The sequence below is a fragment of the Contarinia nasturtii genome, unplaced genomic scaffold (genome assembly GCF_009176525.2).
Source record: "Contarinia nasturtii isolate CC-2019 unplaced genomic scaffold, AAFC_CNas_1.1 Cnas_scaffold_129, whole genome shotgun sequence".
In the NCBI taxonomy this organism is placed as follows: domain Eukaryota; kingdom Metazoa; phylum Arthropoda; class Insecta; order Diptera; family Cecidomyiidae; genus Contarinia; species Contarinia nasturtii.
This window is the reverse complement of record NW_022197486.1, coordinates 5,173,479-5,196,366: the sequence shown is the minus strand read 5'-3', so window position 1 is coordinate 5,196,366 and position 22,888 is coordinate 5,173,479. Positions and strand designations below refer to the sequence as shown.

Sequence of the window (22,888 nt, the reverse complement as noted above, 5' to 3'; positions counted from 1 at the left end):
GAAGAAGAAAAAAAAGAATACTGAAAATCATTTAGAGAATGAATGTTATATTTATTTTTGAATAAATAATCATCCTTTCATTACTTTCGATGATAAGAAAGTAATAAAAAAAATATATTTTATGTTTGGAATATTTATTATTTGATTAACAAAACTAAAGTTACGCCTATTATGCATCACATCTCTTTCGCTCAACCTTATAATGATATAAGTATATTTAAACGTCGTTTTGCGTTACCTCAAACGCGCAGAATTTATACACAACGCATACACTCAGCCACACTAAATACCAATATATTGATTGAAAACAGTAATATACGCACACACACACACACATGGAGAGAGAGAGACATACACCAGCCACATACAAATGCAGATCAATTGTCCAGCCCACTGGTATTCATCTCTCATTCTCCCTGCTTCGTTGTCTATACTATATATTTTACTGAGTCTATTATCTGTCAGATATTAGAACTAATTCACCCTGGCTGTAATATATCATAGAGCCAAAATGTACATAAAAATAAAATATGTATATATGTAGTGGCGAATGCAACAGCAAATGAATATTGAGAAAATTGAGATCACGGCGAGAAAGAGAGATCACTTCAATAGGTGCTCATCGGGGGTTTAACGCGGTATATGTTTCTGTTTCTATCTTGTCAACAGCAAATCAAGCATATTTGCCAAAAAAGGAAACACATTTTTTTTTATTCATTTGTATCTTCGCACGCTGTATGTATTTTCATATAAAATGTATGCGTTTTTATCTGTGTTCATTGTCCCGAATTTCGAAACGTTCTACATGGCACTTCTCTCGCCGACACCGTGCGTTGCCGCTTTATCATATCACAAGCACTTGAAAAACTAACTGCTTATACTCACGGTCTCTATATAGTTCACATAACACAGTGTGTGATGGTTAAGCGTATCGTGTTCAGAGTTTCTCGTTTTGGTATTTTCTCACCCATCACGTTTTTCGGTGCATTATCCAGAAGAACTATAGTGGCGGTAACATAACGTTTGTTGTCAACAACACCCGCTGCTCTTAATGCTTGTCTTCTAAAGCTATGTTATTATGCTTATGGTTAGCTGTTATTCGTTCAACTTAGTCACTCAATGTCTGCACACACACTTGGCACTTTCAGCCAGCAGTCAGTAGTCATTGGACGGTTAACTGTTACGAAGGCATTCGGTATACATTTGGATTTTTCAACTTTCGTTCTTTGGTTGTTGGTTTTTTTTTTGCTGTGCTCAAGTTTAACAATTCCAAAGTAAAAAATTTTAAACAGAAAAAAAACTTTTAGAATATTTTATTGATTGTGTAAATAAATTGTGTGCTGTGGTGATCACAAATCATGGATTTCTAGTGATAAAATACATTTTAAAATGATGAACGACACAAAATAAAACATTGAAACGCTTATCAAGTGTGAATAAAACTGAATATTTTTATTTTAAAACAGTTTTTTTTACGTGATTTTATTTAAATGCAAAGTACAACTGGTAAGTTTTTTTAACTGATTTTTTTTTCTTTTTCAAATTGTTGCAATTCTCAATTTTTTTTTAAATTACAAATGAAAGTGAAAATTTGTTAAGAAAAATCCAATTCTGTTATAAAATTTGTGTTGCATTTTTATTTATATATTTCTATGTTTTGGTAAATTGAATTTGTTTGTATCGTTAATTAAATTGAAAATTCTAATTATACAGATTATATATTTGTTCAAATAATGAAGTGTTAATGAAGCACTTGCAAAATGATAAACGAGTCATTTATTGTGAGACCCAAAGGCATATCAAATTCGCATAGAAATCAAGAGTCAATAATTTGCACAGCTCAATCTTTATATTAAATAAATGCAAAACGAGCAATTCATGTCGAAAAAGGATTTTCCTTTGAATTGAAATGTTACCAAACTCGAAAAAGTATTGGAAAAACATTCGACTTGGAGATTTAAAATAGAATTGCATGTTGATAAGAATAGCGATAACAGAGGAAATAAATTTAATAATGCTTTATAATATTTAACTAATGTAGTTCCTAGAGATATTCATAATTTTCATGAGAATAAACTTATATCATTCACATCGAATTATCTTATTTCATAACATGATAAAGCAAATTATTCGTTGTCAACACTTTTACGCGAAACGAGTAGATAATTGAGAAAAACAATCATTTTCAAATGATGTAAATGCCCATCTTTTTATATTCTAAATTCATATGAAATGTATCCGATGATTTCTTCATGTGAATATTGATATTCGTTAATAGGCTCGTCGGATTTTGTTCCCCGTTGGACATTTTTTCTTGTAATTTTTGTGGATCTTTACTCCAAAAACTGAAATTATGGATCCACACACACACACACACATTATTTTCGCTTTAACCCTCCTAGGTACAGAAGTGGTACATTGGACCTTTTGTTCCTTTCAAAGATTTTTCATTAATTTTTTATGAGCTGTTTGTACGTTTATGTTATTATTGTATTCTATCCTTAGGAGGGTTAAAACAACACAGAAAAAAATAGAGAAAGCTTGATACAAACGCAGAGAAACTGTCGAAATCCCACAGAAAATAAATGTCAAGCTTCAAAATTCTGGAAAACTTTTTTCTTCAACGTGTCGGCTATGCAACATTTTGCGTTACAAAAGAGATATTTTTGTGTTTGAATGGTCTGAATTCCAAAAGTATTTTAAAATTATGTTTAAATGTTGTCAAATTTTATAAATTGATGGTTTCCATACGGCCACATCTGCCGAAGAATAGAAAATAATGACAAATTAATCGTCGGCGTATTTCCGGGGAAGTCGTCTCATTATGACCAATGGTCATCCTTGTAGACATTTTTGTGCAGCAGAATAAAAATTAACCGTTAGAATGGTAAGATTTGGCGATTACGACAATTGAAAATTCGAAGGACATTTGTGAAGATATGTACTTTAATCGTGTCCTTACTCCAAAAGTCGATCGAATTACTTTGGGCGACTAAAATGCAAATACATAAATACTCATACAAATTCTAATTTAATACAGAATTGATTTGGAATGATTGTGGCGAATTAATTCAGATTGAACTAGCATCGAAATATATAACAAACTAGAGCATTCAAAATAAAACTAATGATTAGTTTCATTTTCAAAAATAATAATTATAGAAGAAGAACGAAAATGAGTTTTGGTAATTACACAGTTTTCTTTAACGAAACCAATTTTGGTTTTGTTTTTCTATATCGGAATAATTTGCATTATATTCAAGTTTCGAATAAAAATGGAATTCATCTTTCACCCACACCGTTCACCTCCAAATTTGTAAATATTAACAAGGGTAAAAGTGTTTTTGAAAATGCCTAACGAAATGAAATGTAAAAATTATACAACAATTTAATCGTGACACGCAATGTCTCGTTGTTTTCGTAAGCTGATTGAAATGCCACAATTAGTTGAATATTCGTCGGAAGTTGAGGTGTAGGTAGTGAAAACAAAAGTAATGTTCGCGTTTAGCTGTTAGACACTTGGGGGTGCACAAGTGGAGTAAAATGCTAATAAAATTATACACGTTTGTTCGAATTAGAGAGCAAAAACCAAATGAGCAGAAATATAGTATATAGAACGATAATATTATAATAAATATTTTTTTTTGTTCAACAATATTCATACAAAGTGTTTTCTATAGTTGCGCGTATTTGTATTATTATGAATTGCTCAACCTGCCAAATGAAATTAATTGAAGGAAATTGACCATATACAATGACTAAACACCGTTGCTACCTATTGCGAGCTACAATAGACCATGCATACACACATATTTTCATATAGTATCAGCTGAGATATGGTTGAACTGGAGGCGAAAAACTGTTACATCGTTTGCTAATATATCTTGTGTATTCAAAGCCATTTAAAAATGAATATGTATAATTTCAACCACCGCTGCCAAATCAGAAACATTCTACAACATGATATTGAACATAATTATAATCGCAAACTGTGATCACTGAACTAAACATGTATTATTTAATTTACATAACGCGAATCACGTGCATTTTCAAAGTTTCAACGCTCATAAAAACTTAAAAGGCACACTTTAACTTGCTTGTTTGACATCGATCATAGAATAGGGGCTACTAATTCACCATGTACTTTTATTTTCAACAATATTTTGATTTATTTGAGAGATTAATAAAATTGTTTTAATGAGTGGCTTTATATTCCAAATCGTTTCCGCGTATGAATATTTATAAAAGGTCCTTTTTACTTATTCAAATATGAGGCGATATTTTCTGGACACACTGGACAAGTATTTGCAATGAAAATTAACCGTTCGATGAATTAAAGCAACCATTCAATTTTATTACGCCAAGAATCACAGTCATATTATTTTAGCCAAATCAAGATGTTTTGTTTTTGGAATTTTTCAAAAACTTTATTTTATGGTTTACAAAATAACTTTATAGCCTACATATCTATTGATAGGACTAAAGTTTTTGAATTTCGCTGAAAAGTCATGTGCATCATATGCAATATTGAAAAACGTTTCTACTTTATGTTTCATCCGTAATGCTATATATTCAAATAAAATCTGAAAAAATATTTCAATCCAAATCGAATTTATGTTCTTGCAACAAACGGAATGCAATTATTGAAAGCAAACACTCACCATAAATGGAAACAAAAACCATGGATTCAAAAACATCAAAAAAATACTCTTTGTATGGTCTTGAATCGCTTAGAATAAATGGGGATTTTGAAAATTTTATTCATGTGGTCATAAAATTGTCCGAGCGTACATACGTCCTTTTGCAACAATTTCGATTCAATTTTGAAAACAATACTCTTTTGCACAATGTATAATCTCACTTTTGCTGACAGTCACATGAAGTTTAGTTTCCATTCTGATCGATTCGATTTATTTACTTTGACTTGAATAAAGTGTAACACTTCAAATTTGGTGTAAATAAATGGAATAAGTATCGGATTGAAAATCCAAGTTCGTCACCTATCGATCGAAAATATCTATCAGTGATGTGTAGAAGTGGGAAAAGCCGGTTTTATTTTTTATGTTTTATAAAATTATTGATTAAATATAAGTGATAGGTGTTTTAAGACAAATTATTATTAGTCCAGATCAGACATTATAATGAGATATTTTCAGCCAGATGAATCAGTTCAGCCAGATATCGTCAGGAGCTGAAATGGAGTGAAAACAATAAAAGTGATTGATATAGATTGATATAGTGGTTGTAACAATTTGAATGTTATTATGACCATAACAATCACTTCTATTGTTTACACTAAATTTCAGCTCCTGAGGATATCTGGCTGAGCTGATTCATCTGGCTGAAAATATCTCATTATAATGTCTGGTCCAGATCTTAAACTTTGCCTTAAGCTCCCCTTTTAACATTGTACCGATAAATATATGAAGATACGCTTTGAGCCTCCATAATGTAGTACTGAATACACCTTTTCGGAGCATTTATATATAAAAAAGAGTAGGAAGAGTACTTCCATCAATATTCCTGCGATGCTTCTAATTGTTTTATTTCTCTTATTTTACAGATTTAAGTTGGAAATTGTAAAATGCCACATACAGGTAAACAAACGATATCATACTACTTCTAAGAGAAGGTTTTTGAAATGTGATTGTTATCAAGTAATTATTCTTATTCAAATTTATTGAATTGGCATTATTGCATATTGATCGCATTGATAACGATCTTTTTCAAAAATATCTATGAATTTTGATAATTATAATTTTGATAATAAAATTTGGCGATATAGCTAATCTAATAATAGTTGCTTCATTCCTAGTAGGAATTTTCTACTCCTCAGAGGAATAATCCTTGGTTGCTTTTCATATTTGCAATTTTGAATCAAAACTTTCTGACGAAAAAAAGAGCGAGGTCTTAAATCGGGACTTCGAATTTTTCTTTGTTATTGATTTAGTTTTTGTTGCCTGTAACTTTTGTACGATAAATAATAGTGGATTCACATAATATTTTTTTAAAATAACTCGAACAATCAATGCATATTGTTTTAAATGAATTCAATTCATAAAAATGTTCAGACATACACTGTGACATTCTATATTTGTAGACACACGAAAAAAGTTTATTTTTTAAAAAAATTCTCAAAAGATGGCGCGCTCGACAACGTTCAAAAACGTTCAAGTGTCAAACATCACTTATGTCATGTGTGGCATTGTTTAACGCGCCATAAGTCAAATTCTACAATGGTTACTATATTTATCATTTGTAGAATTACTATGAATTTTCGTAGTAAATTTACAAATATATTTGAAGTCTACGTGTTTGTAAAATTACTATGGAGATTCATAGTAAATTTACAAAACCGTCCAATTTTCATAATTTGTAAAATTATTATGAAATTTTTAGTAAATTTACAAATGATGTAAATTGGATGATTTTGTAAATTTACTATGCATTTTTGACGTAATTGTACAAACATATATTCAATAGAGGTTTTTGTAAATCTACTACAAAATTTCATTATAATTTTACAAAATGTGTAAATGTACTATGATATTTCATAGTAAATTTGCAAAAACGTCTTTTTTCATAATTTGTAGAATTACTATAAAACTTCATAGTATATTTACATATTTTGTAGAATTACAATGAAATTTTGTTGTAGATTTACAAATGATGAAAATTGGATGGTTTTGTAAATTTACTATGAAATTTTATAGTAATTTTACAAAATCGTCCAATTTTCATCATTTGTAAATTCACTACAAAATTTCATAGTAAATTTACAAAATCGTCCTATCTTCATAATTTGTAAATTTACTATGAAATTTTGTAGTAAATTTACAAATGATGTAATTTGCATGGTTTTGTAAATTTACTATGAATATTCATAGTAATTTAACAAAATTTGTAAATGTACTATGGCATTTTATAGTAATTCTACAAAATATGAAAATATGACGTTTTTGTAAATTTACTATGAAATACTATAGTAATTTTACAAAATTTGTAATATTACTATAAAATTTCATAGTAAATTTACAAAAACCTATATTGAATATATATTTGTAAAATTACCTCAAAAATTCATAGTGAATTTACAAAATCGTCCAATTTACATCATTTGTAAATTTACTACAAAATTTCATAGTAATTTTACAAATTATGAAAATTGAAAGTTTTTGTAAATCTACTATGAATCTCCGTATAACAATAGCATAGAAAATTCATTTTGTCTGATTTCGCGGGATCTTTTTTTTAATTCACCTACAGTTAGTTGTTCCATTGGACCAATTTTTCCTACAACCTTTAATGATAGAACGCAGTACACATAGTTTTTCAACTTGTTTGTGTATAAACAAACAAATGTCAATTGTTAATCTCATGTGTCAGATAAGCGTTCAATTTACAAACCGTTCAAAAAAAACCAACGTTCACAGAAAATTGATAGTTTTTCATTGCAATATAAATTTAATAAATTAAAATAAAATTAATGCCCCTAAATTTTCTAAAAACAATTTATTTATTTTTAAACCATTTTTTCATCGTAAATTTTGCAATTATTAATGTAAAAATATAATTATTTATTAAATGAAGTCATCAAGTTTGACATCACAAAAAAGTTTATAAACATACGTATTGCGCCATCTATCGAAATATGAGATATTGTAAATTTCGATAGTGAAAGTCGCTATGCATGAAGTCAAAAAATAACATTATTTGTTTTTTTTTGATGTTTTTTTCTGTTATTTTATTATTATTATTATTATTTGGAATTATGCTACCAAAAAATTGTGAAAAAGTTGTATTTAAACTGATATATTCATCATTTGTAAATTTACCCTGACTTTTCGTAGTATTTTTACAAAATGATATTGTGACTTTCATTTTGACACATTTTGTAAATTTACTACGAAAATTCAGTGTAAATTTACAAATGACTTACAACACAGTGTTCGTCGGAACATAGCGCCATCTATTGAAATAATCTTAATCTACTTAGACGAACTTTTTTGTGTGTCTATAAATATAGAATGTCACACTGTATATGTGGTCGACTGGTCAGCGGCGGTCAACGGGGCTGATTTTAGATCAACTTGCTTCTAATATGGTGTGTTTCTTATCAATTTAGACCTCAATTTTAGTATTTAAGATGTTCTGAATTCAGAGTCACACCTGCTGGACCTTGTGCTGAACTCATTTTCAATCATTAAGTGTCAAAATCGATATGTAAAAAATATCGAGCTGACGTGAAATCAGTTCGGGTGACCAGAAGAAGTCTCTCTTAGATCACAAAAAATATAGATTGATATTTCACAACACCGGAAGTGTCATTTTGCGAAAGAAAGTACTTTTGGTAGTCAGAGACTGTTTTTTAGAGAAACATATGTGAGGTGGCGCGCTCTGAGGAAGTGTAGAGCAAAATATAAAGAAAAATATTTAAATTTGATAACATTATTTACCTTTAATATTTTGCTCCTCGGTCTTCCTCCGGCTTCACAGAGCGCTCCTCTTCACATTTACTGATACGAAAAAGAATCTCTGATGTAAGCCCCTAACTCAAATCTATTTTGGGACAAACTGACTGACTATTGACTGTAAAAACAAGCAACCTTAGTTAAATTTAGTTAACCGTTTGTTAACTTCAAACAATTAAAGTAAGCTATGGTTAACTGCAACAGCTAACTAAAGTTGACAATAATGATAGTCAACCGATAGTCAAAACGTTCCAAAATAGTCGCCTGACTGACCGAGTAACTATAGTCGATTGTTTTCCATACAACATTTTAAAACTCATGAATTTAGCTAACTTATAGTGAATAGTAACTTATTCACTATTTTCCACTCGGATTTTCTAATTAGATACGGAAAAATAATAGATAGAGTCCTTAATTTAAAAAGAAAAGGTTGAGGTTGTTTACATTCGTTGGCACCTGTACAAAAAAGAAACAACAGCTCTTCAAATTGTACACAATATATCGAGTAGGCTTATTTAAATGCATGTAAAAGTCCAATGTGCCGGAAATTGTGCGCATTGCTGCTCATCCAAGTCAAAAATTTATTATAATCATTTGATTTCACTACTACAAATATTTAAAATCCATCTGTTTACAGTAGAAATCAATATATTTGTCGAATGTTTGATTTTAAATTAAATCTAAAGACAAATGAGCGCATTTTATACATATATATTAGATTCACACTTGTTGACTGTTATGTGTTATGTCAAAGTGAAAGAAATGTGTAAACGAGAATGGTGACAATAAAAATGTTAACGCTACATCAAATATGTGATTCCATCGAAATCTATTTGTTGCATGGATGGTGTGTCTATTGTTCGAAGATTTAAGAGATTCAATTTGTATTCTTTTAATATCTTCATTACACGCCTTTTGGACTGACTGTTATTGATTATTTCGATTAAATATTTTCAGTTTCACCTAATTAATGCTGATAATACATTAAAACCGGTAAAGGTATTCTCATTTAAAGGTGCCGAAATTCTATGGTAATAAAGTATTTGTTCATTTTTCAAAATTGAAATGAAAAAAGGTGCAATAATTCATCGAACCGATTATATCTTAGATTTAATTGATGTAATTATTCACCAAACATTTCGACAATTTACACAAAACCGAAAATTCAAGCGCCATTTGTTAACACGAAAACAATATACATTGAAAAATTCAAATTTGTTAATTTATTCGAAAAAACGTGAGAAACCAATACCACTAAATCGTTTAATAGACGATCAATAGAAGATCAATGTGCTAAAGTTGTGAGAAACACATTAGAAAAGAGCATTCCATAACAATGTTCAATTTTGAACCTGTTTTCTGAATCGTGTCATCAATTTACAATAAAATAAATGATATCGCGACACATGAACATATAACCGTACACACTTTTCAGAAAGCGTTCAGGGTCACATTTGTTTTAATTCCCGAAAAAAAAAACACGTCAAAATATTTGATTGTACCGAACATTTTGCATATGGCATATATGATGATCCATAATGATTGTCGGCTATATAATAAAAATTATTCGACTATTGAGGTTTGATGATAGCAATATTACTTTTATACACGTATTTGATTTTCCTACTGATTTCTTTTTTTTTTAATTCAGTGGCGAAACAATTCACGGCATGCAACCAATCATTTATCATGTTCAGTCAAATAAAGGGCTGTTTTTATCGAGATAAGAAGTTTTGATCGATTTGAGTACAAACAGCCAAATCGGTATTTTAGTAAATATTATTTATTGAACACCGTCCATATGTAGAATGTTGTTTTCAATTTGTTTTATCTCGACTTATTCAATGAACAACACAACGAAAATAAAAAAAAATTGGTTTGTTTCTTTTCTATCCATCCAGTGGTAGGTCAATTAAAGCCATTTTTGACCAAAGGAAGATGATGTCACGTTTTTTTAAAACGAAATAAATTTCTTGCATTTTTTTCATTTATTATATCTTTCTTGTGTTGAAAATCCAATTCAGGATTTACACCCGCGAAAAAAAAAACTTAACAAAAAACCTTCTCCGGAAAAAAACTCCCGTGACTTTTAAGAAGTTGAAATCTCGAACTACATTTTATGGCGATGGAATCAAAATAATGATACCATGGTGACAAAAAAGACTGTAAATCCAATGTGGAATTTTTGCTTTTTTCGCAGATTTTTTTTTATTTAAGGTTTATATTGGCCTCAAGGTACATAAGTGCAAGTACTCATGAGAGAATAGGTGGTAAAGTTAGAAAAAAAACCGTCGCACATAGAAACACGTAAGCACTTGCAGCTGGTGTAGTTATTCAAGTATGTTACAAGCAGTTGTTGTATGCGAGCTCATATCATATCTCACACGATTTTCAAAGTATAACACAAATAATCCACATTGTTACATGCAATACAAAATCAGGTTTTATTGTAAAACACTTACAAACATGTGCACAAAGCTTCCTGATTTCATTCAAAATCCAAAAGCAATCGTTTAGCTGTCGTTGAGTACACGGTGTCGGAAATTCTGTAGCTCAGAATTTACCGAACGCATATATAAATCGTGCCAATTCTTCCATACAAAAATGTTTCGCTGTCGCATGAGATGCAATTGATTTTAAATTGACAGTATCTTGAAAGCGGGTGTTGACCGATAAATAATTTTTCTCAAACAACTAAATTCGGTACGAATCCTGAACAAACGAAAAAAGCAAAAAACAGTTTGACACAGTAAAAACACACCATAGTTTTATTAATAATTCAAATTGAATTAAAAAGTGTGATTTGTTTTTTGTTTTTCATCGCGTTGAGTTTTTTCAATATTGAACATAATGTAGCACACAAAAAAACACACACACATCACCACGAATAAATGGTGCACAAAGTGTACTGTGTATCCTTATGTAATTCAAGCGTAAAAAATTGACAAGAGAAAAATTGTCAAGAAAAATATCAAATTCAATGGCAACAAAAACGATCAAATAAGATTCAGGAATTTGACAAAAAACCATAAAAAGTAGAAGAAATGCATTAAAGACACGCAATAATTGGAATTTCAGAAAGTAAAAAGGGTCAGGAGAATTTACGCAATCAAACCAATATATTTGCTCAGTTCTTTTTTTTTTTTCGTTGTGATTATGCGTAAAACTGGTTAGAGATCTGGTGTCAACACATTTTACGCTTATCTTTTGAAGTTTAAATTGGACATACTAAAACATATGAAAAAAAAAACACAAAATTTCCCAGTTTGATTGACATCGCATACGTCCACACAGCGTTGTGTGCACTATACACACGTGATGTCGATTGAAAAAAAATTTGAATACACTTTGAAGAATTGCAATGGTGAAAAAAATGCTTCGATTCGTTTATTTAAAAAAAAGAAGCAAATACTATAAAAACTACGTTCTTTAATTGGAAAGATTTTAAGTAGTAGAAGAAAAATCTTATTGCTGACATACGTGTTTGAAATTTTAATTGAATACTTCAGAGCTACACCGTATATCATTAGATACATCACAGATCAATGAAGTGTAATCATTGAAAATCGCTGGAACAAAAAAACATAGTTTCAAGATGTGTAAGAAACATTTACAGAAGCGAATGCAACGCTCTTCGTATATACACGCATTCTCTTTATTGCTTCTTCATTGAACATGAATCGTTTTTACGGAACATCTTTTTATTTGCTACAAATTCGCCGTGAAAAAAAAAATATATAATACTTTATAATGTTCGTTGGTATGATATTCTAAAACGAAAGACAAAAAACATCCAGAAGACCTTCATTTATTCTATATGTCATGACAACCATTCGAATTTGGTAATAACTCGAAGTCAAATTAAAATCATTACCTCTTCAATATGTGAATTTAGACTGAAACCAAGAAAAAAAATCGTTTAGTTCATTCAAGAAAGAATATCAGTTATATAGAGTACAAAAATGGGGCAACATTCTTAAAAACACTTTTTGAAAAAAGTAACGTGAACTTTGCCGTGGGACATATGTTGGATATAGCAAGAAGAAAAAACAGATTTTTCATTATAAAAAGCGAGGAATTTTACCATTTCCACATGGTTGGTACTTAAAAGTGCAAAACTTACATTATTAGATGCAATCAACTAATTGTTTGATATACTTTCTTTGTTCAATCTGTACAAACGGTTGTTGTTATACTATTTGTTATCGAAAATGAGTCTATTACTTTATTTTGTTCATTCATGCTACCATATGATCATTCAGTAAAAAAAAACAAATTGCTATCGCCTAATACGGTTGAATACACTATCAAAAGCAAATTTCAATATCTCGATAAGTCAATGATATATTATCGATATAACAGTCCCAGAAAATCAGTACACAATCAACATATTGAGAAGAAAAATCAAATGAAATTGATATGCAGAAGCGTCGACAATGTTCACTCGATGTAAGCCAATTAATTGCTTAATTAACGTACTTTTTACGTGATATTTAAACTATTGATTCTGAATGTGGAAACTATTAATTTTTTCGGAATCAATTTCAATACCTCTAATATATCTTTAAGCAATGAAAATGTTTTATGTTCTTATTCGAAAATGTTTATATGTAAAGAAGATATTTGATAATAGTTTTAAAAAGATTTATATCAAGAGAAAGAAAAAAAAGAATATAAATCATTGATATTTAGGTGCTGGAAATGTCCTTTACGATATTAATTGAATACACGTAAATGTTAAGCGCGTCCTTTTATATACCCGTCTTTGCAGTAGCGTTTTTGTTGTTATTTTTTTTAACTTGACTATTTTAATTAAAAATGGTTCAATAAGATTTATAACATTACGGTCGTAAAAACTCCAACAATCATTAAAATGAGATCGTTTATTCTGTTATTTTCAGGTCAAGCAGGTGTAAATCAATTGGGAGGTGTATTTGTGAATGGGCGGCCACTTCCAGACTGCGTTCGGAAACGGATCGTAGAATTGGCCTTAATGGGTGTCCGACCGTGCGACATTTCACGCCAACTATTGGTTTCGCATGGTAATGTAGCTTTGTGTTTAGGTTGTTTTAAATATAAATTCGATGGAGTTCAGTGGAACTTGCAAACAATTATTTTTTGCACTTTATATGATTTTAATATGAATCGAAAAAATATTGAAAACTGTCGATATTTTTTTGAAACTGACTTTAATAGTATTTTCATAATTTCGCTATTATGACCATTTCCCGACCAAGTATATGAATCGTTGCAGCGAAAGAGTAGCTCTTATTTTTCTCCAAATAATACTGCAACATAAAGTTTTTTATGAATGTTGCAGTATTATTTGGGAAAAAATAAGAGCTACTCTTTCGCCGCAACGATTCATATAAAACCAACTAAAGTCAATTGTGATCAAATTTGATTGATCTCGATGTATAACTTGAATGTTTATTTGATTGAATTGTTGAGAACATATTCAATTCGTTAATAATTGTTTTTTTAAACCTTTTTTCAGGATGTGTATCCAAGATTTTAACACGTTTCTATGAAACAGGCTCAATTCGACCCGGGTCAATAGGCGGGAGTAAATCAAAGGTATTTAAAAAAATGTGAATAGAAGAAATCGGTCATATGTAGATATTAACGTTCATCAATATGAAAGCTATAAGAATGTTAGCTATTGTACAGTTTTTAGGAATTATTGTAAAGTACCAAGTCTTCGTTAATTAAAATACATACAGCTATATTTTCAACATCTTTCGAGAGTTTCATATTATATACACACATATTATTAACTTGATATATACAGGGTGTTTCACAATTCCATGCTAATCTCTCTACCACAGATTCATCAGCTCAAGAGGAGTAAAAAAATGTATGAGCACTTTTCCCAAATCGGCTGTTTTAGTAGGGTTACAGCCCTAGGCCCCTCAAGATTTTCTATTTTCTGGTTGATTTCCACGGACGGTCACCACAGTGGGGTTTTTCAAAAGCAATTTTTCATTATTGTCTTGTTGGAAAGTTTCAGTGGAGCCGACAAATCTGTGGTAGGGAGATTAGCATGGAATTGTGAAACACCCTGTATATCAAGAGAAGGTGTTCTTAGCCGCGGGAAGCTTTTCTAGCCGGATGTCCTGTATAATGATTAATGCAAAACTTGGGCCTTGAATGTGTACCGATGAGAAAAATACTCATTTTATGTGGAAATACACTAAAAATGGTATTATAACAAGTTTTAGAACTATGAATGTATAGTTTTTATGCAAAAAACTACAATTTTAATATACAAAGCTCACAAAAATGCCTATATTTGGTATTTTTCCTAAACACAAGAATCAACTAAAAGAGACATAATACCTTTATATGAGACATACGCAAAGTACACATATTTTGACTTGTCTAAGGTTGATTACGATGCGAGCGATTTCAGAAGGGAGTCAATTTTAAAAATGTCAAATTAAAGTTCCATTCTATCCATTGTATTTTCGTCAAAAGTCCCTAGGATATCAAACAAATTCTTCAAAAGTAGACAATCAATCAACCAAAAATGTATCTACGTAAACATAATTTTGTCGCATTTATCAAAACATTCACTCAGGTTACACAAGGTTATAGAAAACACAATTTACATCACTTGCTAAGAGCATCATTCTTTAGAATGGATGTATTTAACGTAGAACTTTCAAGTTTCAACACATGTTGAAAAATACAACGGGATGCCCTAGAATATATATGTAAATAAGATCATTTGTAGGAAGTTGTTGTTCGCCTTTTCATATCTATATATAGTTAACACATGAAGAAAAACATTTTGGTTAAATTTGATTCAATGCAGCATATTTATGATTAAATCTAACAACAATGCACTTTGACATCTAGATGAAGCGTCTAAAAATGAACATACCTTGCCGATCCTTAATATGGATCCTAGATTAAACATTGGACAATATTTATAGGCAATTCAATTTAACTAACCTTCAACTGTTGAGACTGAGATTATTAAACTACAGATAGAATAGATTTCAAAGTGATTTAATCTCTACCGTTGATTTTAGATTTAATAATATTGTAAATACTATATGTGTGGCATTGAATAAAATTTAACTAAAATATTTTTTCAGTGCAGCACTTTACCACTTAGAGATTCATTTCTAAGACGTAGCGAAGCACGCACGGTAAGCTAGTCATGAATAAATGTAAACTAACTTTTTTGCTAAAATGAAAAGAGTGATAGTGGATACTTTTGAAGAGTTGAATTATATAATTGTTTAGTTGTTATTCCCAAGGAACAATTGTTAGCGCAAATCACCCATTACCAGGCCCAAGTTTACGGTCGAATTTGGGGTAGCATTCGTGTGTAGTTTCAGTCAATTTTACCGTCGCAATGGAAAGAAAAAAAGAAAAGAAAGCACAATTCAATTAGACTGATATGAAAAAATTGACTTGATTCATAATCATCATTATGCTATTGTATATGCAATAGACTCCACTTACCGAGTACAATTTATACCAAGAGGTACTCGTACTTTGGCAAGGCCACAATTTAATCAAGCCTAGCGAACTAACAAATAATTGTTATAAACTAATTTCTAAATTTAGTATTGTTTGAATGTTGTTGAATGAGGGCTGCTACTACTGCGGCTGCAGATGTCCATTGTTGACATTCTGATTCTGACCTCGATACAACGGCAATGGCTGATTGTTGTCAACACGGCGTGGTCTCCGTACATTTGGATGAATTGTCCGCTTGAACACCACGCATTCACCTACCGAATGATACATAACAAAAACACATTACATGTATAACAATTGCTTCAAAATTTGTATCAATTTCAATTGATTGCATACCTTTGTAGAGGATCAGCTTCGCTGCTGCGATATCACGGTGCCATACAGTTGTGAGCGTTGGTTGTGCTCCGGCAGCTCCCTCGATTTCAACGTTTGCAACATTTGGTAGCCATGTTTTGAAGAAGCGTTGCTTCTTTGACACCAAACGACCTGCATTCGGTCCATCTCGAAGAGTTGCAGCAATGACATCGCCTATATCACGCATCTCGCGCCACATTCGTTCAATTGTTCGTCGCATTTGTAGTAATCGTTTGCTCACATTGGTTACGATGGTTCGTGGTAGTCCAACAATTGGATTTGGTACACAACCCACACATGTCTTGTATCGATCACGTCGAGTTTCTTGTGGAAATCGTTTGAAACACAATGGACAATGTTGTGATGTCATGTACTCATCGACCATTCGAATGATGCAATTGCCACGTTTCATAATGGCCGCAAGCAGCTTCCGTGTGCCTGGACATCGCACATGTTTCTTGATCTTAATCGGCGAATTAGCTGGTGTTGATCCGCTGGCTCCCATGTAGAAAATTGATGGTTGATTGTAAACCATTTTGCATGCCGTTTTGTCGATTGCACGAACCGATTCGATATGCTTGTCCAGTCCCAAGCGTGCATACTGTTTGGTTGAGTATGTTTCAATGCCATCATTCATTACACGTAATCGATGTTCAATGTACGAACGCCATGATGGTCCTTTTGGCGATGGCATTTCACCAATCATAGCTGCAATTCGATTACGATCGGCTTGCTCTTCGAAAGTAAACAATCTTGTGATTCGTTCGGCTTTTGCATTACGTCGGCCTTGTTTCGCATCCCAGTGATATCGCTTGCTGGATATACGCAAATTCACCTAACAAAATGAAAACAACAAAAACAACATTGTATTCACAATCACAATCGCTTTCATTCATTATTAAATGACAAATTTACCTCTTCTTTGGTATGCAAATCTCGTCGTACGGAAGCGTTCCACGTTCGCATACCCGGATCACATCCAACAGCATATTTCAACTCATTGCTGTCATACATTGCCTTGATTTCGTCATCTGTTGTCTCGACTGGTGGTACTTTCGGTTTTTTGTACATCAACGATACAGATACGCCATCGGAACAAATTTGAGAATCGAATTCCTTTTTGTTGTGCACAAGTTTGAGAATTTTCTCCACATCGAAGAATAAATTCCAACTTAGGATTTTATTTGTGCGGAATTCGTTGCTCGTGATGTTTTTGAAATTTGTTGTTCCGTCTTTACGTGTCCGTTTACCGCACTTTCGAGGCACCAATTTCGCATTCGATAGGATAACGTACAATGCGTCGGTGTCAATTCGAATGTGTCGACGCTGAAAAGTGCACATCGGCACAACGACAAAGTTTTTTATTTGCGGTTTATCGCGACGATCTTCGTATGCAAAGTGAAAGTTCCGAATATCGCGCTGAATTTCCGACCACATGCGAATCGACTTGAACCAATCCTCTTTCACAAAGTCACGGATATTGCAATCGTCCGGTGCTCCCAACCAACGCAATTCATCCAATAGTTCACCCAATCGCATCTCACGTTCAACGTCGCCAATTGCGGTGTTTCGACGACGATAAGTATAATTGATGGCATTTTTTATATCTTCCTCGTCGTAGTATGGCAATTCGAATTCGATCATACCGTACAAATTGTTGAAATAATTGTACTTGATGGCGTAGTCGTTGAGTTCGAATGCTCTCATTTTAAAAAACTTCCGCAATCGAGACTCGCAATGCGTTGTCAGGTTCGTTTTGACATTGTCGTAGTACTGCTCCCACATATATTTAAAACCGTTCCCGAACCCACCGTTTGTGGGCCAGTCAATGTGTGCAGCGTCGACAATGTTGCGGAAACCAGGTAACATAAGCGATATGTTACCAATGTTATCGACAAGAACGGCCTTAAAACAGTTGTGTATGATCGTTGATGGTTTATCGGTTTCAAAAAAATCATAGTTGAAATCGTCGAGTGCTTCATTGACCTATTCAAGAAACACAGAACACATAGAGAGAGAGAGACAAACAATCAAATCGATTCATATAAATACAATGGATCGCATAGTGCCGAAAAAATGATGAAATAATGACGAAAAATAAAATTTGGTCAAAGAAATGGGTGTACTTACCTTCATCAAAAATAGTAACGATGCAAGGCATGCGATCTTCGTAGCCTTCACCGATAAGTACGAAATGATTGCGACAATTACATCCCGATATCGTTCACGGATAATTGATGGCAGTCCTTGCTTTATACACCTTTGGTCGGCGTTTGGATCAGCCTTCTTGTGACGACCCATTTTGCAGTCTATTTCAAAATTTAAAAAAAAACGGAAAAAAGAAAGAAAAAATGCGTTAAATAATTATATAAACAATTGAAGGCTACACACAACGTCAAATCGCAATTTCAAAGCACAAAACACACAATAGAGAGTACAACAATAACAATGATTGAATGGCCAAACAGTTTAAATCAACTTGCCTTGTGAGGATTTTTCGCTAAACTGAATTCGATTCGCAATATTCTGACAGTCAAAAATCCAATGGCATCAAATTCGAAGTTAATACACAGTCAAATTCACACAACAAAGACATATAAAATGAAGAATGCACTTCCACACAAATAAAATGAACTTCCTATCAATTCGATACAAAATACACTGTAATGCCGCTTTGATTTCTTACTGTGTGACTTTGGAAATGTTCTGTTATTTTAAAAACAAAACAAGAACAGACACAAAATTCACCGTAAATAAATCTATTCTTTGCAAATTCACAATATCTACGTTGAAATTAGAAGAAAGAATTCTGTTTGTTTGAACTAAAAATCCACGATGCATTCTCAAAACAAAGCACATTTTAAAATGTAAACAAAATTATGATGTTTGCATCTTTTTTCAAAGTGACGATGGTTGAACGGCAACTGTCAAATTCAATTCGAATGTCTTTCAGATTTCGAAATTCGAAATTCATATACGTTCATGAATACGAAAGTATTTAAAAAAATAAATGCCAAGTGCCGTTTAAAAAAAAATTCTTCTGCAGAAAATTAAATCAAATCACTCAAATCTAATTTGTTTGCAGAGAATGGATTTTCTTGCGGTAAATAAATCATTAAATTTGAAATACAAAAACTTAACGTACAGTACACATATTGGGTGGCGATCATATTATACGGTCAGAGTATGTTTTTGTATGGTAGTAAACAAGTGGAACGAATCATTCCATTGGAAGTTGTAAATATACTGGAAACTACACACACAATCTACGTTCCATTTGACACGGAAATGACCACTAAACCGGGCCAAAGCGTTACATTTTTTAACGTTAAAATGTCCTAAAAACGTTACATATTTGTCCGTTGGGATACTAATCGAAATATCATTTTGATTTTACAGCAAGTGGCCACACCGACGGTAGTGAAAAAAATTTTACGATTCAAACAAGAAAATCCTGGAATGTTTGCATGGGAAATTCGTGATCAGCTATTGTCCCAAAGAATATGTGATCCGAATACCATACCATCAGTTAGCTCGGTGAATCGAATTTTACGTAACGGAGGATTATGGACAGATGACACACAAAATGGTAAAATTTCAAAAAGTATACGTCTAGGATATGCATTTTTAACAGGGATTGTTCCTCTTAGAAGGCGGCAAATCAGTAGGAGGAGAACATAGAGAAGGATCTTCCTCAAATTAGAAAGAAAAGTTTTTTTGATTAAAAAGCTATTTTTTGGTTAAAAACATTTCACTCTTCACTTTCATCTTTTCTTTTGCCTTCTTACCAGTGAACAGATTGGGCTACAGCTATAGCAGTGCTATTTTCACAGCTCCTATTCATTGGTGCCATTTGTGAACAACGGATACGGACAGCGATTTTATGATACAATTCCGGACAATGGACTTATTGATTTGTTCATGCAAAAAAATACTCAAATCAAAAAGTCTATTGTTCTATTTACATTTTGAACATTTCTTTCGGAATTGTATCATAAAGTCGCAAATAGCGCATATGAATAGGAGCTGTGAAAATAGCAGTGATATAGCTGTAGCTCAATCTATTCACTTCTTCTTACCATTACACCTTCTCAGAGAAACAATTCCTGATTTTAATGATGAAAAAAATCGATGAATGCATCGTAAAATAAATGATAAAACGTGAATTGAACTAATAGTTGTTACATGGGTTTAAATAAGCTCCATTTCAAGATCCCTCATTAAATGATGTCTGCTTTCAAAATATTTATAAATGATGTAAATTTTACAGCGCAAGTGATGTTTGAACGCAACAGTGAAAAAGCACGTTCCGTTTATTTTTCGCCAACAAAAAATGCAATGTCAACATTCGAAGAGCCATGTCCCGATGTGCATCCAAACTCAGGCCATTTAGCAAATGGTGCACAATCACTCTATAACCATCATATTCAATTTCTTCCCAGTCATCAGAGCTATTCATCACGATCATCATTTCCGCATTCATTTTCGGGCTCATCCAGAACCACCATGGATTTGTCATCGTTCAAAAGTACAACAATTTCAGCTAGTTCAATTGCTAAAAATGGCAGCACATGTTTATCAGTCAACTCACCTGCCACCTCACACTCACCAATGCCAAGTTCGATTTTACCTCATCAGAGTATGCCCGAGACGTTGCCTTATGGTCAACTAAGTAAGCATTTATTTTGGAATCGAAATCTATTTTATTCACAAACAAGAACCGTTAACGATGGTCTACTGTCGTATCCCACATCGCTTGGAAATTTATTGGAACATAAATTATCATTTCCAACGAATTCAACGCAAAGCAAAAATGTTGATATATCGTCGTCAAGTAATTGTTCCGATGTGAACAGTGATAATGATTCAATAGATGTTAATGAAAATGACAAAGATTTGCGCAATAATTTACCGCAAAACAGTAATTCATATCATACCATCGATTCAATGTCAAATTGCAAAAAACGTAATCCATACTCAATAGAAGAGCTGTTGAAAAAGCCAGAAAAGAAAGAATCCATTACACTTCAAACGTCCTATGTCCTGAAGAACGAGAATATTAAGGAACTACCGACTGCCGGTGACTCAACCAACACATGCTTCGCACGTACTGACTTAGAATCACCGAAAAGCAACGGAAATAACCATATAACCATTGAGGTGTGCGATTAAAAATGTATCCCGTTTCAAACATTTTTTCCGATTTTATTTCATAATATGTATATTTATTTAATCTATTTAGAACTATATTTTATGGGAAAAAAATATTAAATAACAAATAATTAATAAATAGTTTAAATATGTATTTGATGGTGCATTCATGCTGCGATGATAACATCTAATTAAGCAAATACATCCAGTTCCATGTTAATGCACTTTAAAAATAAGAATTTTTAATCGAATTAAATGAGAGTAATATATAGCCATAACCAAGCATTTCCGTGAAATCATATTAATATTAAATCATGTACGTAGTAGATGTAATAAACATAATAAATTCAGTTTTTATCGACTTTTGACATTTTGATGGACATACTTTTTTTTGGAAAATGCAAAGCTATTCGCTAAATAGTATTCATGCTCAATGTTTTCGAGATGTTTATTTCTAATCTTTAAGCACACAATATATCCGAGGAATATGTCTTTAATATGTGTCAATACAAAAATTACCAATAAAGTCCCAACTTACAATACAACATAATTATATGAACAATTGAATTCTGAAAATATTTTTTCTTTCAACAAATGAACCTTTTTTGTTTTATTCACTTTTCACGCGAATGAACGGTGTTATCCAAAAGTTATGAAGTCAATCTAAGGCGGTATGTGGATTTATCTCAAAATCTTTCGAAAATCTAGAGAAGAGTAAGTTTTGGTCTCCGAAAATTGGAAGACCTAAAAAAAGGTTTTCAGCAAAAAAAAGTTTGATAAATTGAAAGAATCTCTTCAAGAACTTTAAGAAGTTCAAAGAATCGACGCCTCAGAAAACTGATTACCAAAAAAGGTCTTCATTTTTCGAAAAAAAATTAAACTCTGTTCTGCGTGGATGGAGATTATTCCGACCCCTGAAAATTGAACGCTCTAGAATAAAAACAACGTACTGAATGGTTGTTATATCAAAGCGGAACATGGCGTTTTTTTTAACATAGATTTGTTGTTGTAATACAACAACGTTCAGTACGTTGTTTTTATTCTAGAGCGTTCAATTAGTGATTGGAAGGTCGAAAGTGCATAGCGCGCTAATATTCTCAAATTTTTTAAATTCTCAAAGCTGCGAAACAAACAACTACGCGCACCGACTACGTGCACCATATCACACGTATTCCGTGTGCAAAATTTCATCAAAATCAATGAATTTTGATTCTTGACAGTGTTCTTGACAGTGCTTGGACAGTTTGCTCTATAACACCCTGATCCCTCTTTTAAATTTCCCGGATTTTATTTCCAAAATAAACCATTTTTTAAACTATGCAACGTGTGAGCATCCTCTGATCACTAAATCTCTAGATAAGAGATAGTAATTGAGTAAGTAATTATTATTTTGGAAAAATTGAAATCACATTTAAACC

The 22,888-nt window shown here is 31.9% G+C and overlaps 2 protein-coding genes across 2 annotated transcripts; one reads left to right on the top strand and one right to left on the bottom strand.

The window, feature by feature from the left end:
- The first annotated feature begins 1,167 nt into the window (after positions 1-1,167).
- Positions 1,168-21,509, top strand: LOC116344493 (paired box pox-neuro protein). Its single transcript, XM_031773075.1, has 6 exons — positions 1,168-1,506; positions 5,564-5,597; positions 13,373-13,513; positions 13,969-14,048; positions 19,719-19,908; positions 20,590-21,509. The coding sequence occupies exons 2-6, from the start codon at positions 5,585-5,587 to the stop codon at positions 21,489-21,491; spliced, it is 1,326 nt and encodes a 441-aa protein (XP_031628935.1). The 5' UTR covers positions 1,168-1,506; positions 5,564-5,584; the 3' UTR covers positions 21,492-21,509.
- LOC116344483 lies at positions 15,764-18,941 on the bottom strand. Its single transcript, XM_031773064.1, has 5 exons — positions 18,803-18,941; positions 18,450-18,628; positions 17,235-18,305; positions 16,302-17,154; positions 15,764-16,219 (listed from the first exon to the last, which is right to left on the bottom strand). The coding sequence occupies exons 2-5, from the start codon at positions 18,618-18,620 to the stop codon at positions 16,086-16,088; spliced, it is 2,229 nt and encodes a 742-aa protein (XP_031628924.1). The 5' UTR covers positions 18,621-18,628; positions 18,803-18,941; the 3' UTR covers positions 15,764-16,085.
- Positions 21,510-22,888: the final 1,379 nt, after the last annotated feature.